General features: G+C 40.0%; 1 protein-coding gene across 16 annotated transcripts in view; it reads left to right on the forward strand.

The window, feature by feature from the left end:
• Nucleotides 1-22,411, forward strand: part of EHBP1 (EH domain binding protein 1) — a 195,532-nt gene that overhangs the window by 89,012 nt on the left and 84,109 nt on the right. For all 16 annotated transcript variants that reach the window (XM_015278098.4, XM_046939158.1, XM_046939161.1 and 13 more), the window contains 2 exons: nucleotides 1,884-2,136; nucleotides 7,580-7,766. In XM_015278098.4, coding sequence (XP_015133584.2) covers nucleotides 1,884-2,136; nucleotides 7,580-7,766 — 440 coding nt within the window. The remainder of the gene's footprint in view (nucleotides 1-1,883; nucleotides 2,137-7,579; nucleotides 7,767-22,411) is intronic.

Genomic DNA, 22,411 nt, shown 5'->3' on the forward strand with positions numbered 1-22,411 from the left:
TGCTGAGGGAATAAGCCTAGAGTTAAAGGCATTTTTAAATGTAATTTTACGAATGATCACTGCAGGGAAATCCCATGGGCACAAGCACTGTGCATAGTCATAAGCGTGTCTACCTGTTAGAGCCTGTAGTACTGGCAAAGCACAGCTTTATTTTCTTTCACCCAGCTGAACTCACCAGCAGTCCCAGACGGGTGATTTATCTCCTGGGTGTCCACGTAGGGCTTAAGTAAGGTTTCCATTATTTTATTCCTTTATTTGAGGCAAAACTATTTGTTCTTTAGATTTATGATCACACATTTCAGAAACAGGTTCTTAAAAGTAGCGCAGAAGACAATATGATAATACAGCCTTCACAGGTCAAATGTGAAGAATCAAGAAGAAGAAAGGCACCAAGTCTTTCCAGTAGGTCCCAGTTGTTCTGAGGAGGACTAAAGCTTTTCCTACTGTAGGCCTACTGGAGACTAGTCCAGTGCATAAGGTAGGCGGAGCTGCTCCTTGCACCATTGGGCCATATTCTGGTTCAGCCAGCAGTGGCTCTTGCTCAAGCTGTAGGTTACAGTCGATCAGCACTGTGTAGGGCTGCCTGTCACCTTGGCTCTGTGCTAATGGCTGGAGACAGGGTAAATGGAAAGTTTCCTGGTGGAGCAGAAAACATCTGCATTTTTTATCAGTTCACTTGGGTAGGCAACTTAAGCACATCTTCCATCCAAGAAAAAATGACCGCAGCGCTGCTTTTTTCACTGCCCCTTGCCTTTGTTAGTTGATTGACTAGAAATGTTGTCTTCCCAAGTATTTGTTTAGTGACAAATATACTTGGAACTCCATCTTTTTTTTCTTTAGTACCTTGCTACAAAAACTTTTGAAGTTTTTCTTTTAAAGCTAAGAAGTCTGTTTTGTTCAATTTAGTAACCATAAATCTGAAGAAGAAACGCTTTCCATCGTGAGTGATGTGGGAGTGGCCATTGAAAATGAGGTTTTAAAAACAGTACCTTGAAGTTGCTATTTACATAGCTTTTGAAAGCACCCAAATCCCATATTGAACCACTCACTAGATTCTGCGGGAAGAGTAAGAGGAAGGTACTGAGTGTCATTGTGAGGAACGTTGTATCGCTGTACAGGGATTTCAGAGCTCATTCAATACCCAGCAGTCTTTCACTTCTGTGCCATGTTCTTTCTGTAGGGTCTGTTACTCTAAAGAACTGCGTGGAGCTCCAGGTCGCTAATAACTTTTTGCTCTACAGCCCAAATAATGAATGATTATCCATCTCTTTAGGATTAATTTAAATCCTTTTTTTGCTGTCAGATGGTGTATTGTTCAAAAGACCAGTTAGCGAGGAAAATTTATATATTTTGAAATGTAATTACTGGTCATACCTAATAACTGATTTTAATTCAGTCATTTTAAGAAATGAAAAGAGCACCTACTAGCTATCACCATTTCTAATATCCAATAAAAGTCATTTTATTATAAAATATAGGGTATCTTTTCGCTTTATTAAAAACTCAAATAAACAATTAAGAACATTTTGTTAGGATACAGATTGGCTAATGGCTTGGGAAAATGTTTTAAAATCTGTTGCGATACCATTTATACGACAAATAAGAAAACTAATAACAAATCAGTTGAAAGTGCTTTAGTAAATGAGAAAATTAAACCTATTCAGTATACTCTGGATGAAATTATCTTTTCATAGACCCTATTTTGGCATAAACAAGGTCATGCTACAAATAAAGCATGAAAATTTGTCTAAGGCTAGGACTTTACATCTTGAGAATTATAAAGCAAACCTTTTCATAAATCCTCAAAATACAAAGATCTGATAAAATGGCTTCAAATTTTTTCTATATTTAATCTGCTTAATGATTTTCTTGTTGTTTGGTAGAACTGGACAGTGAGATCGCATCATCTTCAAAGGCAGAAGAAGGTTTCTATACTGATAGTTACAATCCCTTCAAGGATGAAGATGCCCCAGAGTACTTGAACCCATTTGATGAACCTGATCCTGACCCCGAAACATTTGTAACCGTAAGAGATTCTCCTCCTCAACCTGCAAAAAGGAAAAACGTCAGACCAGTGGATATGAGCAAATACCTCTATGCAGATACCTCCAAAGCTGAAGAGGAAGAACTAGATGAGTAAGTATGATTCTTCATCTTTCAGCAGCCTTGGAAGCATTAGTGGGATCCCTGGCTTAATCTTGAGGTGTATTGGGCTCAGTCGTGGTGATCCTTAATCGCCTCCTCAGGACATTACTGGTCTTCAGCTTAGCAGTAGGAAATACCATACCCCCAAGTCACACTGTTCAGCTCCGCAGGTGAACATGATCAGCTAGGAAAAGCTTCTTTGCCTCTTTGGTAGGAAACAGATCTGCGTGCCTGTTTGGCCCTTCATGGCCTGCCAGTTGTAATGATACACAAATTAAGGTGCAAGAGAGTTTGGTCCTTCCTGTCTTTTTTGCCATTATTTTTACTACCTAAAATCAAAATGCTAATACCATATGAGCTTCGTTAAGCTGTTTCTTTTGTTATATCCACGTACAAAACTTTAATAAACTTGCACTGGCTGCCTTGTTTAAGAGTATAGAGACTTAACAAAAAGCAAGAGCTCCTTGCAAGAGTTGTGCAGCTTGGGAGGTTTGAAGGTGTTTACTTATTCCTTGTTTGTGGTTATTAGTCACCAACCACACCACTCATGAGGCAGTTTATGGTGATTACACATGAGCTGTTTTACAGACAACAACTGTAATTACACTTTAGTTTTACAGTACTTAAGGAGATTTATCATGGGATGACATTTGCATTGCATTAATATTTAATATTAATACAGGTGTCCTACTATCATCATCATGTTTCTCTGTTTATAGCCACGTTGTAGGAAATCGAAGGATTCCCATGCATTCTAATAGACATGTATAAAGGACCCTGCAGGGTTTTTTCTTTTTAAAGCTCTGTGGCCATGGATACGTTGATGTTTTGTGGAAAAGGGAAAAAAAGGGGCACTGGGGACACTGAGAGATGATTTCTCTGCCAACTCCATCCATCAGGGCACTGCCTCACCAAGCAGCGCTGGCTGCTATATCGTCAGACCACGGTGCGACCATACTGCTGGTGGTCACAATGACCATCTCTGGATCACCAGAATCAACAGGGAGAAATAATAATATACATGTAATTTTACATCTTTTACACAAATTGTTATGGATCGACCCTTCTGTGGCCTCCTCATGCCACTTTCCTCCCAGTGCTATGTCAATGAAAAAGACGTGGAGGCAGTTTTGTAAAGGTGTTGGGTAGAGGTGTGGTGGAAGAACCCTAGGATGAATCTTTATACTTCAACACTGTGGAGGAAAAAAAATGTAGTAATGGGACATCAGTGTAGGAACATAAGACTTGGGATACTAACTCACAGCTAAAAAGCACTATTGTGCCTTACTTCATGTCATTAATTCCCAATTTTTTTCAATAAAATGTTTCTGCTAAGGATATGCATAGTATTATGAGTGCTAAAAGAAAGATTTTCATAGGCAGTTCAGTTTTTGTGTGTCCCAAATAATAAGGGTTTATGTCCAGATGGGTATTGTTTATTACTTACTGTGAATGCAGATGCTTTTATTATCTAAGTGGCTCATCTTCTTCCAAATCCTATTAAAGTCTAGGCTTCAGTGTCAATTTGTGGCAGAGAGTTCCACAAGCAAACAAGGTATTATATGAAATGTATTTCCTTTTATTGATTGTAAATAAGTTACCTTCCCAATCCCATCTACAATCCTTTCTGTTGGCTTCTGAAAACAACAGCAAGTAGTATTGAGTTTTATCTGCCGTAAACTGTTGCTGTACTCTGTATCTTTAGCATGTTCACCATTACTTGTCACTTGTCTGAGTTACATGGTGCTAACTTTTTCAATCTCTCTTCATGCAGAAGTCTCTTCATGTCTCTAATCATTTTCATCGCACGTCTCTGGACCCTCTTATTTCTTCTGCTATGTATCTATTTTAAGATGGGTGTTGACTTGGCCTGAGCAGTGTATGCAAGACGAGGCTGAACAACTGGGTCATATCATGGCATTAGAAAACTTTGCATGCTATTTTCAACCTCTCCTAACTATCTTATCTTCCAATTTTTGTTGTTTTGTTTTGGGTTGGTTTTTTTCAATCATTTTTTCCTACCACTAGTCCATTGCTTTTCCAGGAATGTTTTTGAATGTAATAGGTGAAGGCTACGAGAAATAGAAGTCTCTTTAAGAGTATTTACTGTCACTCAGGAAATATGATGTATTTTTATCGCTGCGTCTTAAAAGGTTCATTGGGGTGCACTACTTGGCTTTCTCCTGTTGTGTGTGAAATGTGATGATGTGTCCTGGGAACATGAACACATCACTGAAAACCAGGACCCTTGTCCCACTCTGCTTTGGCAAATTGCTAGTTCTGATTGTGAACTCGAGACTTACACAAAGTGCCTGAAGATCTGAACTCTGATTCCCGTTTTGTAACAAACTCTCGTAACCTTGGACAAGGTACTTATCCTCGCTGTGCCTCTGTGGAGGATTTACCTTGAGTAACTGGCTTACTGGCAATGTATTGCACTAATGGTTGCGAAGATAACTTAAGATTTCACAACTCGCATCAGCAAAGCGTGGTCACAAGCATCAGCGTAATGAGGCATTGCATGGTACAGATGGACTTAGATGTTCTACTGCATATATGTTCAGCTGTGGAGTTGCTCTCCCAGAACGTACTTCCTCTGGCTAAATTCTCATCCCAAGCTTGAGATAAAGAACGCATTTTCCTTTTTTTTTTTTTTTTTTTCTGGGAACTTGAATGTTAGTGTAAAAATCTGCTTTTGCTTTTTGAATTGCTTACCTTAAAAGTCAAAATGCTAGGTAGCTGTTAATAAACAACAGCAGGCCTTGCTAAGTTGAGTTATTTGAAAATAGCGCAGATGACCAGTGCTTAAAGTACAGCCTTCAACCTTAGCAGGTTTTATTTGTAAGACAGCCCAGTCTCTTACCTGTAGCACGCTGGTGGCTTTGATCTTCTTCCTCAGTAAAATGGCAATTTTATTTATTTTTTTGTTAACCAGTGACGCTGGTCAAAGACATTTCTAAATTGATCAGAATAAAGCTTGCTTTTTCAGATACTGTTTGGCTCTGTAGCTTCTTATCGTGCTGATCGTTGCGTGGCTGAGGACAATGCTGTCTAATTGGTAAGGCTGTTTAGTTGCCATCTCTTGTAGCTGACTGTTCCACAGGAGCCACAAGCCACCCCGCTGCTGCTGACTGCTTAGTGCCAGGTAGCTCATCAGGGTGGTTTATTTAATTTTGTCATGGACAGTCTAGCATCTCTTTAAGTAAATCCTGCTGTGTGGATCAGTAAGTGAGCTAACTTCAGGAAGGAGTGCATAGGTATTTTTCAGCTAAGGCTTTTCTTAGCCAGGCTGTTCCCATGCTTAGTTTCTCATCAGCGCCACGTGGAGGCTGTTGGACCAAGCTCTGCTGCATATATCAGATACCAGGGACTTCAAAACATATAGCCTTTTTCTGGCAAGCTGGAGAATTTTGTCTGTGTGAAACTTGCTGAGAAACTTGTTTTGAAAAAATATTTTTAAGATTATTTAAGTGGAAAGTGGAAAATTGTGTGTGTGTTCAGACCATGCCATGGCCAAAATGTGAGGACTTTAGCCTAGCTTTAGAGCAAGATATTTTCCGTGGGAAAAAGAAGCAGCGACTTGTCCCTGTACAGCCTGTTCTTCTGATGGATGCAGCAGGTCCAATTCTTCAGGATTACATGTGCAGCACAGAGGATCCTGCAGCATAAAAATTCAAAACATAGTTGTCCTTCCCAACTTTTTTTACTCTTCACTGTGCTTTTTTCTACCAAAATCATTTTTAACACCTTACAAATACACCTTTCTCATTCCCAGTAAGGCTGCGCAGGATAATTTCACCACCAAACGTGTTGCATCTGTTGTCTGTTCTGAAGTCTGCCTTGTAGAGCTAAGGAAGGCTTTGTGCTCTCCTGCAGCACTCATTGTTCTTCAGCCTTTATCTCTTTTATCTTCATTTTCACCTCCCTTTGAACTTCCCGGTGTCTGAAGACAGCTGAGCTAGGCTGTCAGCTAAATTAGAGCCTCTGACAGCTTGGTGCATTCCCTGCTCCAGACTGAATACCCTCCTTTTTCTGCTGCCTCCCGTGGAAAACACCCATCCATTCTCATTTAACTTGCTATTTTGATCTTGCCCTTAGTTTTTATTGCACCGATGGCTTTGCAGCGAAGAGGGAACACCTGAAAGTTGCCTTCAGTCATCAGATGAGTTATTTTAGTGTTAGTTGTTCTTTCACTTCACTATCTGGATTTAGATCTGTAACAAGTGGCGGCAGATTCTCCGAAAGGTCTGGAGGTTTTGTGCCTGGTCTTCTCTTATGTGCTTCAATAGACTTCGCCTTTCAGAAGTAGGCTTATTTTCTGCAGTGCGGCTTATTAATTGCTTTCTTCTTCTCAGTCAAAAGGGGACAAGGGCAAACTGCATTAAGATAAATTCTAAAGTCAGCCGAAGAGACTGTAAGACGTATTTTCATACTAGAAATGCACAAAACTGAGAGAAATCTAGTGTTATGTGGAAGGAAACTGGATGACTAGTGGGCTTTTCACTTGTGCCCACAGTTTTTAGTTGTTTAAAACAGCATGGACTAGCTCATTTCTCTTATCCCGAGAGGAAACTGGGAAATGAGTCTATCTAGGTAACTTTTACCAAATGCTGTATGCATTATTGTTTCTATCTAGAGTGGATTTTGAAGGACTGAGGTTATTTGTTGTGATCAGTTACGCTTTATGTAACTGTATGCAGATAGACCTTCGGGGATTGCAGTGACTCCATGACGTTGTTTGAGATGCACGATAAATATATTTTGCAGGGGAAGTATGGAAGAGAAAGGAATAAATTAACTTGCCAGTTTCATAAGTAATTGTCTGGTTTTGGATGCCAAAACATGAAAAGTGAAGATCATGAGTAAGTTAGGTTAGTGTGAAGAAAGTTCCCTAAGTATTCTTAGCAGGATAAGAATTGCTGTCTACTTTCAACTCCATAGGTGAAGCTTTTATTCGGTGTATTGCTGGTTGATAGTTGATGTATTAAACTATTAGATCACGTTTGGAAATGCTGTGGAAGTATCTGTTTAGGATGGAACAAACAGGGGGTTGGAATGTGAACTTAAATCTGTTCTGATTAAGAATTCTTAATGCTGTTCATTGGCACATTCAACAGCAAGCATCCTCTTTCTCGAGTCTGTTGGTATTGAGCTCATCTATAAATCAGATCATTGATTATTAAATAGCCAAGTATATTTGAATTTAGTTTTGTTAACATGTAATTTGGAAGTTGTCTAAAGAAGTTCTGCGCTAATCCAGTTTGAGCCGTTTTTCTCACTTGTCAGTCGTATCAGAAAGTAGCGTGTAAAAGCTCAACGTTTTCTTGCATGGGATAGTAAAAGCACTTTAGTCATCAGCTTCTTTAAATTAGTCTTATTTCCATTTTGATTTCCGAGCTGATAGTAAAGAAATATGTTTCCCTTCTTTAATTAGATCAAATCCGTTTTATGAACCAAAATCAAGCCCTGCTTTAATTAAAGTTGGTCCACTGCAAGAACCAGAAAAGAAGATGAAAAGGAAGGCTCCTGAACCACCAAACCTCTTGCCAAAGACGGAGACAAACATGAGTGAGAACGTGTCAGCTATTCCTGCTTCGAGAGAGCTTTCTTCTTCTCCAAAGGTAGGTTTTTCATACCGAATTTTTGTCTTTATTATTAACAGTGCCTTTATGTGGATCATAGACATCCTATTTATTTCTGCAGGCCATCATAAAAGCTTTGCTTGGACTTAATAAGGTGTTGGCTCATCTCTATTCAGTTGCTGGTTCATAGGGAGAGAGCAGCAGTAGGAGCTTGTATTTTTTCTTTAAGGATTTAATGACAACAGTAACAGCAACTGCAGTTTCAATGAAAAGAGTCTTCTAGTAACAAATGCTACCGGACAGCTGGATATGCCATTGAGAAGGAAGAAAATCATGCTGAACAATACTTTGTCTTGATCTATTGTAATGTCACTAAGCCTTGCTGCTGTTGAAGAGTCCGTCTCCACATTTCTATCATAGATCCGGGTTTTAAGAGCTTAGTAATGAACACTGTTTATTTGCATTAGGATTTGTGTATGTTCAATTCCATCGTATGTTAAAGTAATTAAAAAAAAAAAAAGGCCACAGTCTACTTTAAATCAGATTAACAGTTTATTAGGAATGTCCACAGTAAGTGTACGTGCATACACTGATACTTCACTGTTTCTCAAGTAAAATTCTGAATTAACTTCTTTTGAATGGGGCAGTGTGCAGCGTAGGTACTCTAGGGTCGCAAAAGCAAACTCTGACAGCGTGGATTTTAACTCTAGAATTTCAGCAGATGCTTGTTCTTTTTTAAGCAAGAAAATCATATAATGGAACGTATCAGTGGGATGTTTTTAAAAACAAATAGTGTGTGTGCTGACAACTTGTTATTAAGGGTAGGAAGGTGAGAACAGAAGGCTTCCTTCCAGCACAGTTCTCCCAGTTTATGCATATTGTCATTTGTTTTTCCTTGTATTGGAGCCACCATACTTTAAGAATGAAATGAAACTACTTGTGATACCTATCGCTTCATTGCTTAATTAGTCAGCTAGATTGCTGACATGTCCTTGTCCCCCCAGGCTCTGATCTTGCTGTCGCTTTAGCATTCACTTAGGGTAAAGAGTATGAGACCAGAAATCTAATCTGTGTCTGCTCATGGCAAAACAAAACAGCACAGCAGGGCCACAAGCGTAACTTTCAATATGTAAAACCACTACCAGGGCAATATTTCATCCAAATATTGCAGTACTATCATGTGCTGCAATGGGATTCGATTCTGTTTGCATGAGGTTTTGTAAGAAAAAATATCCATTTTATTAGATTTTTAGTAGAGTGTGGTCTTCAGGTCAGTGCAAAGCAGCCAAAGTAAAGCATTCTGGTACTACCAGGCAAAGAGAATTCTGTGGAGAAGATTTTATCCTCTCGCTTGGTGGAGGTTGTACCCCCATTGCTCGTTGTTTGAGAGGTGTTGGTTTTGTTGTTTGTTTGGGTATTTTTGATTTGGTTTGTTTTTTTCTTTTTTAGAGATCTGCTTCCAAGGAAATATCTCTGTGCCTTAGTTCATGTTTTCTTTGTGATAGAATTATGTTTTACTGCTGCGTTCAATTATTGTGGTTGTTTTAGATTGTCGGAAAGCTGAAATTGATTAAGAAAAGATGCAGGATTGAACCTGCTGAAAGGACTGGATTGTTATGAATGCAGCCAAGTAGCTTCTGCAGCTATGTAGGGTGTTACTTTCCCAGTATTTTGGTGCCTACCTGCTTGCAGCCCATCTCTTTGCCACGGAAGCAACAGCTGAGAACAGTGAAGCTCCAAGTACTGAAACTGAAATATTCATTACAGCCATGGAGGAAGATGAAATTTTTTGTTGACCTTCTACAGTTCAGGAAAGCTTTAATTTTTTTCAAAGGGTTTTGAAAGATGTGAGACTATTAGGGAAGGCTCCAGAGCAGACACAGTATCTGGCTTTATTACATTACAGCTGGATTGGAAAGTTTCACTCACTGGTCTAGCAAAGTATTGCACGATCGCTTATAAATCAGAAAGCTTTTACTAAATCTTTTTTTCTGTGCTTGAATTGTTTTGATCTAAGATGATCTAATAATTGCAGATCAAAAGCACTTCACTTGGAATGTTGCTTGAAATTTGAAAAGCACTGCTGCTGAAAAAAGAAAAAGAAATTAAATAATTTCCTCATACCTGAACAAAGTAGTACCCCGGTGGGACCTGGAGTGTTGGCACAAATAACTTGTTTATTACCCAATAACAGTGGCAGTGTTTAGCAACTGTGAAAAAACTCCAGTCAAAGGGCATGGGAACTATACAATCATGAGCTTGGCACAAAACTTTATGTAGGGGGAGTAGCCCCGTGGGGGTAAGTGTAGCTAAAGGGGGAGGTTAAGTAACTGAACTTAGTATGTGATTTGTCCAAGTTACGTGTGCACAGAAAGCCTATGTATTAGAGTAACCAGATCCCAAGTGTTCCAACATGTTCGATTCCCTGTCTTGGTTGTCTTCATGCGAAATGATTGTGGAGCAGAAATACTAGTCTATTGAATACAGAAACACCGTGTTAATGCTAGAACTTTGAGATTGAAGAAAAAGTCTCCTAAAATGCTTCTGTACATCTTTGGTAGAGTATTTGTAGTCCGTTCTTATCATGTTTGCTGAACACAAAAAATATAAATGCTAGTACTAACATCTATTATTAAGTGGACCTTACTTGTGAAAGATTAATTGACACAATAGATTGCTACCCAAGATACTTGTTCCAAATACTTGAAATTATGTTTCCCTGTTAAGAAAAGCAATTAGTTTTTGAGGACAGTAGTGAAGTTCCTAGGAATTTAAATACCTAGGATTTAAATGTTCCTTGGATTCGAAAGTAGGGCAAGAAAGGGTGAAATTTTCCTAAGTATACACCCAGAAATCAAAACCCTAGGGTATGGCTGAACACCAAATTGCTTCGCTCAGTATTCAGCTGCAGTGAGCCTTCTAGCATTGGCATCGGGGATATAGAAAGTCTTCCACAGAAGTGCAGTTGTGTTTGCTGTTGAAACATCTTAGCCTGAATCCAACACTTTACCATTACCCAAGCAGTGGTGGAAGGTGTTTCTTGCCTGAAGGATATCTAACCTCCCACACATGACTTTTTGGTGCATATTTTTTAATATTATAACAGCAATGTCTGCGGTAATGAAAGAGAAAAGTAAAACGATTAATTTTTAGCAGTCATCGATCAGATGAATGGATATGTCTCATTTGAGAACAGACTCTGGCTAAAGTATCTCTGTATTGCAAAAGACTTTCTTCTAGGGGAATGTTACAATTTTTTTAACAGTTGAATACTATTTTTAGGTTTTCCTGGAATCACATCCATGGTTAATTACCCCTGCTACTCCTGACACCATGGAAATCAAATTCCTTTGAATTCCTTTGTTCAGAGATTTATGTTGTACAAGATAATTCTGTGTAAGTTTCATATAAAAGTAGGCAGAAGATGCCAAGAAAACATGTTTTAATCTGGTGGTATCAAAGCATCATGCTAGGTACCCCGAGATAAAAAGGATGCTGCGTGGTAGAGTTATGGGTTGGTTAGCTTTCAAGAACTTGACAATCAGTAAAGATAGAATCTGAAACTAATATGCAGGCATTAATTTTAATAGCTGTGAAAAAGGTAGAACTAGAATTTGAAGCAAAGACTTCATCTCACTGTAAGACTGGCATAAAATCTTACTGCCCAGATAGTCATAGGTAATTGTTGATTGGAAGGGAAGTCATGGAAACAAATATAGTCAGCATTTAACCTTTATTTTTTCCCTGAAATGATTGTTCCCAAGCTTACAATATACATGTGCGTGAAGCTGTGGATGCTATCTAGAAATTCCTGCAACATGGACCTGGGTTCTGTTCTCTCTGAAGTGAAGGTATAAAATAACAATGCTAATGATAGTAATAACCGTAACAGTGTCTCCCACTTCTCCGGGGCTTGTCTAAATGGGAAAAGAGTGTAGATGAGTCTGCTCCTGCTCTCCCTAACTTGAGAATTTTGATCTGTGTTAGATTGGCAAAGGTCACGAGCACTGGTGATGTAAGAGTTTTGCTCCTTCCATGTTAATTCTGTGCATATTAATTCAACTTCTTCAGCTGCTGTAAGACCATTCCATTGGTTCTCGTCTCTACAGCCATTTCAAGCATACTTCTCTCTGCACATTATTCACCTGACTTTGGCCAAATACTTACCTTGCACTGCTTCCCTAAGCAATCAGTTAACTGGAGTAGCAAGCCCTTTCTAAGCTTCTCTAGCATTTTCCCTTTGAGAGGACACTTCTGATGGCCCTGTGATCCCTTATGGTAAGGAGGGGGTATAATATGCCGGCCAGCTCTTTGCCAACTGTACTAGCTCAGGATTTCCCACGTGTAGATTAGAGGAAAGTTTTCTTTTAAAATATTATTACCTGCACTTCTAGTAAAATACGTTAAATCTTTCTCATCTTCCTTCCACACCTCTTTATACCAATCTGAGTCATCAGGGAGTTTGAAAATACAAACTCTGAAAGTCTAGAATTATTCCACAGTTAACCATCTCGAATGGCTTGCTGGCTCTGTTTGGGTGACCCTGACGAACAAACTGTGAAGCTGTAATTAAGCAGAAATCTCCATCTCACAGCTTCATGTGAGGCTATCCAGAATATCTCAATAAATGAAGACCAGAGTGCAAGAGTTTTGTGTTAGGCAATTCTCTGACAAGAAATGACTATGTGAACAGACATGCAATGGGTTTCAGTCCACAGGATTCTTTTGAACTGTGTTTGGATGGTTTAGCTGGCTTTTGAGTTACACTTGGCACTTGGTGAAAGTATATAGCAACAGGATAGGGTAATAAATAGGTTTGTCCGTCATATTAATGTGTAAATCATTTTCATCTTTATGAAAGTCACAGTTTTGCTGATTATGAAGCCATAAGCATTGATTTTGGGGCTTGTAGACAGGAGCTTGTAATGATCTCTTATACTGGCAGAAAAGAAAAAATTACATTCACATAATAGTCCAAAGCCAGTAATACATTTCTGGTCTTCACCGTCCTTGTTTAAGTTCTAGTTTTCTTTTTTTAAACCAAAATAAATTTTTGTTTGCCCAGCGATAGTCTGCTCTCTCATGCCAGGCAAACTAGCTGGCTTAAGCAGTAGTGAAACATGTTTGTAGGAAATGTGGTATGCTGTAATCACAACTAAAGGATCCTTTTTGCGCGTCACGTGTAATAACCCTCCTCCATCCAGTACCCTTTGTAATCCACTGCGTATCTGGGATGCTCCTGTTCAGAAAGTTTTCTGCCTGATAGGCAGCTTACCCTTCATGCTAGCAAGGAGAGAAGCATGTAGGAATTACTCCTTGGGAAAGAAAAGGAGTTCTCGTGTACTTTTGAAGGGAACAAGAAGGAACATGTAGTCAAAGGCAGGAAATTGCTTACACAGAAATGGAGCATAGATTCCAGATGAGGTTATAGTGGAAGGGGAGAGAAATAACATTCAGCGTAGTACTGGGTGCTGCTCTTCAGGAGCTCAGAAATGCTGTTGTTTCTGCATCTTCACTTTCTGTTTGTATTCACCTCAGCGTTATCAACCTTATGTGACTGAACAGTAGGAAGAGCTCATCCTAAACACAGATGCAGTGATGCTGCCAAGCAGAGAAATTACATTAAATTGCAAACAGTAGATTAAGGAGATTACTCATTTTCTCTCTGTATCAAAAAGTGTTTAATTTATCCATTCACATCAGCACTCTCTGACTTCCTGGAACGTCTTTTTGAAGGAGTTTGCTCCTTTCCAGCTTCACGTTAGCTGCAAAGGAACTGTGAGGCTCATTTGCATGAGATCTTTGTCACTTCCTGTGCAGATAGTTCATCACGCCCAAGGAAGGCTCAGGAGACAGTGGGCAGAGTTTCAAGATTTCTACTGTTAACGAACTTGTGCAAAAAAGGCACTCTGAGAAAATCTGTCTTTGCATGCAGCTCTAAGACAGTTTATCTTTTAATGGGAAAAAAGACAATCCACACATGTAACGGGAACAGAGAGATAGTGAGATAGTGTTGAAGCACAGAAAATTCATTAAGCTAGAAGCTTTTCAAGTATTAATAAAAGAGGCTCCCTTTTTTACACCGTACTTAAACAATCTCTTATTACTGTTTGCATGCGTTTTAAATGGTATTTGTCAACTTGACCAGGTATGTGCTTTTTCTGTGTTCACTATTAGCTGGTATTCTGTTGTAAAGCAGTTTTGTTAGAAGGCATGCTAGAAAAGGGAGTGAACTGTTCCATTCACTTCGAGTACAAGTGTAGCATTTTCCCATTTTGCTGAAGGTACAGGCTAATGAATGCATGGACCGATGAGCAAGTTAGACTTGGCCAACTAATTGACAGGCATTTACATTTAATGGGAATATTGAATGTTTACAGACTCTTGTGTATGTGACCTAAAGAGCAGAATCATGATAGGACAGAAAAAAATGGGAAAACGTTGTGAAAGCCATTTCTCCCTTCAACATGCAGGCATGGCTGCACGCGAGTAGCATTCATGGCTATAGAGGAGTGAGATCATTGTCAGAGAGTTGTTCAGCAAAGCAACTTTGCTTTTCTGTTTGGTGATTTTGTAAAAAAAAAAAAAAACTGGAACAAGAAGCAGTGTGTAACATGTGCTAGTCTATCCATTGGCAACCACAGACAAGACCAGCAGAAGTGACAACTTCTTAGTACTCGTTAAGACCCACAAGAGCATCCAGATACTGTTTGGATGCGCTCGGGATGCATGGTTTTATGAATAGGCTTTTGCTTACTCATGGCCTCCTTCAGCTGCCAAAGTGACATATTCATTTGTAGATGGAAATTGCTTGTTTTGCCCATGTAGTTTTACTAAAGCAATTTTGTGTGTTAATTGTGTATGAGATTTCATTTCTCTGCAGCCTTGCTTCTCTCTCCTCCTTGCAAGTGGCTGTATGAATGTATTAGAATAAATTAGGGGAAGGTGGTGTCTGTTTTCATGTCATTCCCGTGACTGCTGCCAATAGGAATCAATTTGTATACACTGGAAGTGTAGGTGAAACCAATTGCTTCCTTGTTGCAGCTGCTGCTTTCAGCCCTTCCCATTAAAATGTTCTGTGCCCATTTTCTAGCAACAAAGCAGTCGCACTGCTGTCAAAGACTCAGATGCTATTCGATAGAATCACTACCACTGGGAGAGACGGTTCCTTCAGAATTTCACATTTAAAAAGCAAATAAGGCAGTAATTTACCCGCATATAGTGGGGGATCTACACAGGCTTGGAGGTGGAGATGAGCTCCTTCCAACTTTGACCTCTCACTTCTCACCTTATCCTTTTCCTAAACACCTGTAGCAATAAACCAGAGTGATGTCTAGCTGGGGACGTATCGCCACATGCAGCTCTCCCTGGAGCACTCCTTCAGGCAGCACCACACATGGTGGACGCAGGGAGCTGGGCTGGGTTGTGCTCTGGTTGAGGCACTGGCCAGTGAACGGGACGACTTTCTCTGACAATTAAGGCAGCGAAATGCTGTCCAGGAGCAGTGGGTATCATTCCCTCTGTCAGGAATACCCAGGTGCTAAGCTAATCTCTTGAACCAAAGTTTGGACTGTGGTGTTATTTTTAAGATCCCAGCTTGATACAACTACGATAAATTGACAGAGCCACTGCCTTGATGGAAGTGCCGTGCAGCTGAAAGAGTACATGTGAAGTGTGAAAAAACAAGCAGCACTCCGTGAGGCCGGCTGCTGGGTGGCCGAGGACTCGAAAGCAATAGCTTCTGATAATTTAGAGCTGTCTTTCTTGTGGACCTCACTTTTTCTTTAGTTAAATGGATTGCTACCTCACGAGGATGTCTAGTAAATTAAATGTTTAATCTTCTAGATTAAAATACCATCAAGATGGACGCTGTAGAAGAGCCCTTTGATGAGATTAATGATGCCATTGTCAGTTCAAGGTCCACGGAGTGTGCAGCAGATGACGCATGAGGACAAACAAGGAATAATATGGAAAAAATAGGAATAGGTAGTGCTGTTCAGGAGGTGGTTCATTGTGCCCTCTTCATGAGGGATAAGTCTAGGGGAGAAGCGCTCTTGAAGATGATATCAAAATGCAAACGTACAAAGGGTGCTAATTAATGCTGAGTACATAACCGTAATTTTGTAATATCCCAACTTCTGATCCCTTGATCCATCAACTTGAAGTGCTGCTCGTTCAGTATCTCAGAGTTTCTTCTTTATGTCTTTAGTAGTAGTGGGCATGCAGAAACCAGGTCTCCAGGGCTGTCCTAGCAAAATCTTTTTAATTGCAGGTTAATATGTGTAACTCAGAGGATGGTAAACACTTGGCTCCTTCTGCAATTTTAATAATTGCTCTTTAAGGCAGTTCTGCCTTATTGGTGCAGTGTAGTTTCTATTGAAGTGGATCAGTAATGCCTGCCTTATTTCTGAACTGGACAAGTTAGCAATTCTACTAAATGTCTACGCAAATGATGCTTGGTAATTTAACTAATGTTATGATATTCACAGCCTCACTTATCATAGTTTTAGATTTAAATTGCACTATGAAATTACAGCGCTCAGATTTGTCACCTTAACAATATATTATTTTCACCTTTTGTGGAAAGGTGTTGTCTTTTAGATATGCAATGGTGGTAGTTCTATACTCTTTGTTTCGTCTTGGAAATGTAAGACTGCATAGCATTCTACGGAAAGAAAATCCATCTCTGGCCTTCAGAGGCAACTGGAGAAGCCAACAAGCATAGAGCATGCTGCATGATGAAGAGAAGGGGAGTGTTGTTGCTATGTGTCAATAAAATGCCAGCGTCAGTGTGTGTAGGTGTAACAAAAATAACCACTGCCATATTTTATTCAAAAAAACTTCACTGAGCCTAGAATTTCCTCAGTGTTTCCTATGTAAATATGGGATTGCCTTGTAAGTATGGGCTGAGTTATATTAACATGTGAACTTCTTGAATGAGTGTCACTTGCCCAACAGTCTGCCTTGCCAGCAGGTGCAGGGTTGATCAAATGAGAGAAAGATCCTTATCCAGGAGCTGCTCCAGGGCTGCTGAAGTCAGAGGAGCCCTTTGCTTCCATCCGCTCTGGGCTGGGAATGCTCAGGCTGCCTGTTTTGGGCTGTACCTCCCCACGTTCGGAGCTGAATGAAATACTTTTGTCCTTGAAGAGAGAGAGATTAAAAGTCTCATTTAAGCACTTTTTTATGAGAATACAGAGGTGCCTGAAATCAGTCATTTTAAGTATCCAGGCTCAGCACTGCCAGCTGGTAGTGGGAGTTGGTTGTCCCCTCTGCTCTGTGCTGCGTGACCTCACCTCCAGCACTGAGTGCAGTTGGGGTGCCACATTACAAGGAGGACATGAAACTATTAGAGAGCATCCAAAGGAAAACTGCAAAGATGGGGAAGGGTCTGGCAGGCAAGGGCTGTGAGGAGCGGCTGAGGCTTTGCTCAGCCCAGAGCAGAGGAGCTGAGGGGAGGCCTCGTGGTGGCTGCAGCTCCTCACAGGGAGCGGAGGGCAGCGCTGAGCTCTGCTCTGTGTGACAGCGACAGGGCCTGAGGGGATGGCATGGAGCTGTGCCAGGGGAGGGTGGAGGGGCCAGGGAAAGGCTCTGCCCCAGAGGGTGGTGGGCGCGGCCCCAGTGGCGGAGCTCAGGGAGCACTGGGACAGTGCTCTCAGCCATAGGGTTTGGGTTTGGGTGTTGCTGTGTGGAGCCTGGGTTTGGGGTCAGTGATCCTTGTGTAACCCTTCCAACTCAGGATATTCTGTGATTCTATGATAAGAAAGCTGGGAGCTGCAGGGAACATTCAAGTTTCTGAGACTCTCATGCTCCTAATCACCAGTGCTTTCATGGCACTGTTGAGTCTTGCAGGGCATAAGCTGGTTTAGGTGCATGCACCGTTGCCCAGGCTGAAGCATTTGAAAACCAGCTCTAAGTAAAACCTGAGCTAGCTTCTGGGATATGTAATCTGAAAATCCTTATCCGTGATGAAGGTCTTTTATTATTCTTTAGACTATTTACCTTTTCTCCTACAGCGGGAGGGAGCTGCAGGGCCAGCTCCTGGCGTAGGTACCAGAGGATAACCACCTTACTGCCATTCATCGTAACCTTTTCAAAGGACAGGGAAGGCTTTGATTCGCATGCTTGGCTTCACAGACTATTACTTGTGTTTTGTTGAAGCTTTGCTCTCTAAAAGGTAAAAAGAAAGAAGGAATGCTTCTCCTCAAGTAAGACACTTTCAAAATTACCATCAAAACCAAAATCGTCAAAATTGTAACAAAAAACTGATGAAACTTACCCTTTCTCTGTAGAGCTTTTACACCTTAACCTCAGACTTCTTAAGAAGCAGAGTATAGAGCAACTTTTAAATGGTAAACTTGATTCTTGCCTGTGTTGCCTTGCAGGTTAATGAGGAGCTAAATACAGCAGGACTGAGCGGCTGTTGCTGTAGCATTTAACTCTCAGCTATTACATCAGACTTTATTGTGGAGTTGTTTCAGATTGTTAAAATCTTCAGTAGGCTCTAAACTGTATCAGGCCCTCAGCAAGGCATTCTGTTAAGGAACTGAACTAACAATAGCCTGTTTTCTCTGGTTGCCTGAAGGGTGGGTTTGGTTCATCTTGGCTGGCAAGCACCTCAACTTGGAAATGAGCGTGCATGAATAAATATTCCTTTGCTTCTGTCATGATGAGTTATGGACATATTACAAAAATAATTATCTCCACTTCATAAATCAGGCTGATAGTTAGCTTTGGTTTAGTTACTAATTCACTGCTCCTGCTAATCTTTCTTTGGTTGGTCAGATATTTATGCATAAGAATAAATCATGGTTATGTGACGTTTAATTTTTTTGTTGGTAGGGAAGAAAAGTGAGTCTAAAAGCAAAATTGACAGCTTCCATGAATGAATCTACAGCACAGTGGTGGCCCTGAAGTAAAGCGTTAGCATTGCCTGTTCAACCCTGCTGTTTAACAGTCAGAAATTTTACCTCGTGTATTTAAAATAGTGACCGTAGTTAGTGCTTGACTGCCTGGTTAATTAAATAGGATTGGTTTGTGAAGCTGGATATACTGAAAAGTGAAAACCAGCAGAAACAGGGAAGCCTAATGTGCCAAAAGCTAAGCCGTAGGGAGTGTGACACAGTCCAGTATTACGCATACATGTTGTACACAGACTCACAAGCAAATATGAGGTATGTGCAAATCTTTTTAAGTAGAGAGAATCAAGCCAGTTAGAAGAAAACCGTTGTATTACTGAGGTGCTAGAAGGAATACGTTAGCAATTCATATTGCAACACAGCCAGGAGGACTGGGAGCCTGCATAATAAGCCAAGCACTTCTGAGATAGTGCCGGCACACTAGCTGCATGTTCTACAACAGCATTTTTTAGCCATGTTCAACAGTGTGCTTGCTATCGCTCCTCCATTTGTTGAATTCAGGATGACCTTTGCATGAATAAAGTCAAATAGGATTAAGGCAGGAATTTTCAACAATGGGAAAGAGCAACAGATGTAGCCGACTTTGAACGTGGGAGGATTGTTGATGCACGGTTGCCTAAAGGGAGTGTCTGCGGTGACAAAAAATGGGGAGAAAAAAACAATTCCTTTAAAAAAATTAGCTGAATAAAGGAAAAGAAAATAAATACAAAACAATGCGTAGGAACTGAGTGATCGGGGTTTTAATGGAGTCAAGCTTTTAAATATTTCTGTACTCTTTCAGAAGAACCGCGTATTCTCTGTGGCTGGCGGTGTATGAGCTATCTAAGGGTTTTGTGTGTAACACATTTTTTGATCCATTTTTTTTCTGGGTTATTTTGATGTACATAGATGGAATATGGAGAGAAGGCAATGTTGTTTCTCTGGAGAAACAGTCATTTGAATACAGAATCCAAATCCAGGTTATTTTTTTATTTGATTAATCCTATGCAGAAGCATACAGATCGATCTCAAAATGCGTGCAGTGCAAGCACTCTATATGGAGGCTGTTAGAGAAAGAAAAGGTTATAACATAATTAAAGCAACAACTCTTTCTGATACATCTTAAACAGTTCTGTATTTTATGTGCCTGTTAGATAAACTGAGTTGGTTTCCGTGTCAAAAAATAGGACATGCGTGTTTTTTCTTGGTAGGTTTAGTGAAATGTTTTTGTACTTTTATAGAAGAATTTGGTTAACTTTTTTAAAATACAGCTGATTATTTGGAACTCACTTTGTTTCATTGTTGACAAGAGCTATTTTGCAGTTTAGCAGGTAGTGTTAATCCCTAAATGATGCTTCATAGCCTGTAGTAATGAATAATGCACAGATTTTAAATATAGTTCATATATAATTCAGACAAATCAGCTTTGAAAAGCATGCATGGGAAAAGCTTTTTAAGTGTGAATGAAACCATGTGCTCTAGCTCAGCAAAGTGGCCTTTAAGGAGCTCACTAGAAACTAAAGTAATTAAGGAGATCCTGTTGTAAATGTTACAAAAAGTACTGTTTGCCTTAATATATTAGCAAAACAACAGTGATGTTTAAGAGCTTGATGAAAACACCCACTGATTAGATACATACATTACTGCTTGTAGAAAAATCATTTGGATTCAGAGGATGTAGAGTGCTAAAGCACCTTCTAGCACAGCTTATTCTCCGCTGATACTCTTTTAGAGCAGAACTGTGGGCTACCCACTGGCTGATAGCATGCCACTGTGAACTCAGTAATCATAACACACTTCTCATCCCCAACAAAGGAGTCTTCCAGCAGATACTAAAAAAGTGATAGAGGAAAATTTGTAACCTGGTGTTGAATATCTTGAAGATCATGGCTCCAAGTGTCAGAGGTTTCGTTGGTAGTTTTTGTTGCCTCAGTGAAGATGCTGTGATGTTTAATTTTAGGACTAGGAACAACTTCATATGCATGCCTAACATGTTCAGCACCAAGAGCTGTTTGAATCAAGTGAATTTGTGTCCACTGTGACTGTAGAGAGTGTCTTCTCTTTTCCTGTGGGCTCACCATTGAGACAAACATTGTCCTCTGCATGAAGCTCACATGTAGCTGCTGACCCTGACTGTACGTGCACAGTTGTGTGAAAGGCTCTCACATTCATAAGAGCAGAAAGATAGAAATACATGAACATGTTGGCAGTGACTGTTGTACACCTGGACTTTTGTATGTGTTCAGAGACTCAATGCAGAGTCCACTGAAGGCACTGAGAAATGGAGGACCTTCACTTGGTCCTGAATCAAGTTATTGGGCAGTAAAATCTTCACACCTGAGTTCCCATGTATATGAACTGGGGTAAGGTAGGTAGAGCAGTTTCTAGTTCCTTCGTTGTCTTTTCCATCTTTCAAGGGTGATCGAAGCACAAGTCAGGGTACAGTCTCTTTATCTTTGGTAGGCCGAGCACAACTTCTCCTCTCCCTCGCTTCATCATCAGCACCTCTGAGACAACAAGTATATCTCTGTGCTCTTCTTCACATCTGCTTGTGGTCTTTTACAAGAATGTTTCCTGGCTGATTTCAGTGCAAACATGTCTTTGAAACCCAACTTAGCCAATCACGCCTTGAAAGTGTCCAAAAATAGTACACCATCTGAACTACTTAGAAATAAAAATATCCTCATATTTCTGCATTCTTCGTATTTTTTTCAGTTACCTATGCTATACTTTATGTTTCTGAAGTGTTATCAAAATCGTTTTAACTTACAAAACAGAATGTATTTTTCTTGTTTCAAATGATCTTAATCATTTTCGCACATGAAGACACCCACCTCCCGTATGTGCGTGTGTATTTTCTTAGCATAGACATTCAGTTGGTGTCAGTATATTGTCACTGTAAGAAGTATGGCTGTTTGTTACATACAAGGATATTTGTTATCTATACCTTTGCTGTCTGCGTGCAAACTTTGTAAAAATCCAGATGGAAATTTGATGCAGATGTATTAGCAGATCACCATTGAATAGATTTGTCTTAGAATCTGCTTACTTACTGCACCATGTTAAATAACTGGGCCACCTCTTGTCATAAAGCTGCTTTTTTTTTTTATATGCTTGTATTTTTTCTTATCTCCTTGGACATATTGTTGATGTATTTACGAATAGGTTTTATTGACTACAAACAGTATCTTTTTTATTTTTTTTACAAGTATTTGGAAAGTCTGAAGACCCATCCGAAAAATGGGCTAATAGTATGTTCAGGACGTGAAATGATTTGCATCGCTGCACCTTAATCCTTTTAGAAAGGATGCTTCCTAATTTTCTTTTAGTTTTTGGAGGAACCAAGTGCTGTGACCAGTCTGCAGACAAAGGAAATGTTTTGCTCCAAATTCGAGGTGCTGTGTGCTTTTTGGTGTGCAGATAACATGTGTTTTACTCTTCATCACCACTTCTCTCGCTTTCGCTGTGTCTGAGTCACAGTTATACCAGTATTTTGTGCCCAATACAGTAGAAGAGTAGGAAAAAATACAGACCGTGCAGTACACACCTTTGGACATCTGTGTTTGGAATGGATGTTAGCAGCTTCACCTCCTCTTGTCTCTTTGACTTTTGTAGACACTACGGGCTCTGTGCTGAGTGCATTCAGGTGCTGAGAATCCTGCTGAAAAATGCTTGGAAATGGTTTGTATGGTTTGGAAAATATGTTAGCTTCCAGGTTTTCTTACTGTATTGAAACAGGGAAGATATTTTCAGCTTTACTGAGTCAAAGTGGGGTAAGAGGAAGATCAA

The sequence above is a fragment of the Gallus gallus genome, chromosome 3, assembly GCF_016699485.2.
Source record: "Gallus gallus isolate bGalGal1 chromosome 3, bGalGal1.mat.broiler.GRCg7b, whole genome shotgun sequence".
Taxonomy (NCBI): Eukaryota; Metazoa; Chordata; class Aves; order Galliformes; family Phasianidae; genus Gallus; species Gallus gallus.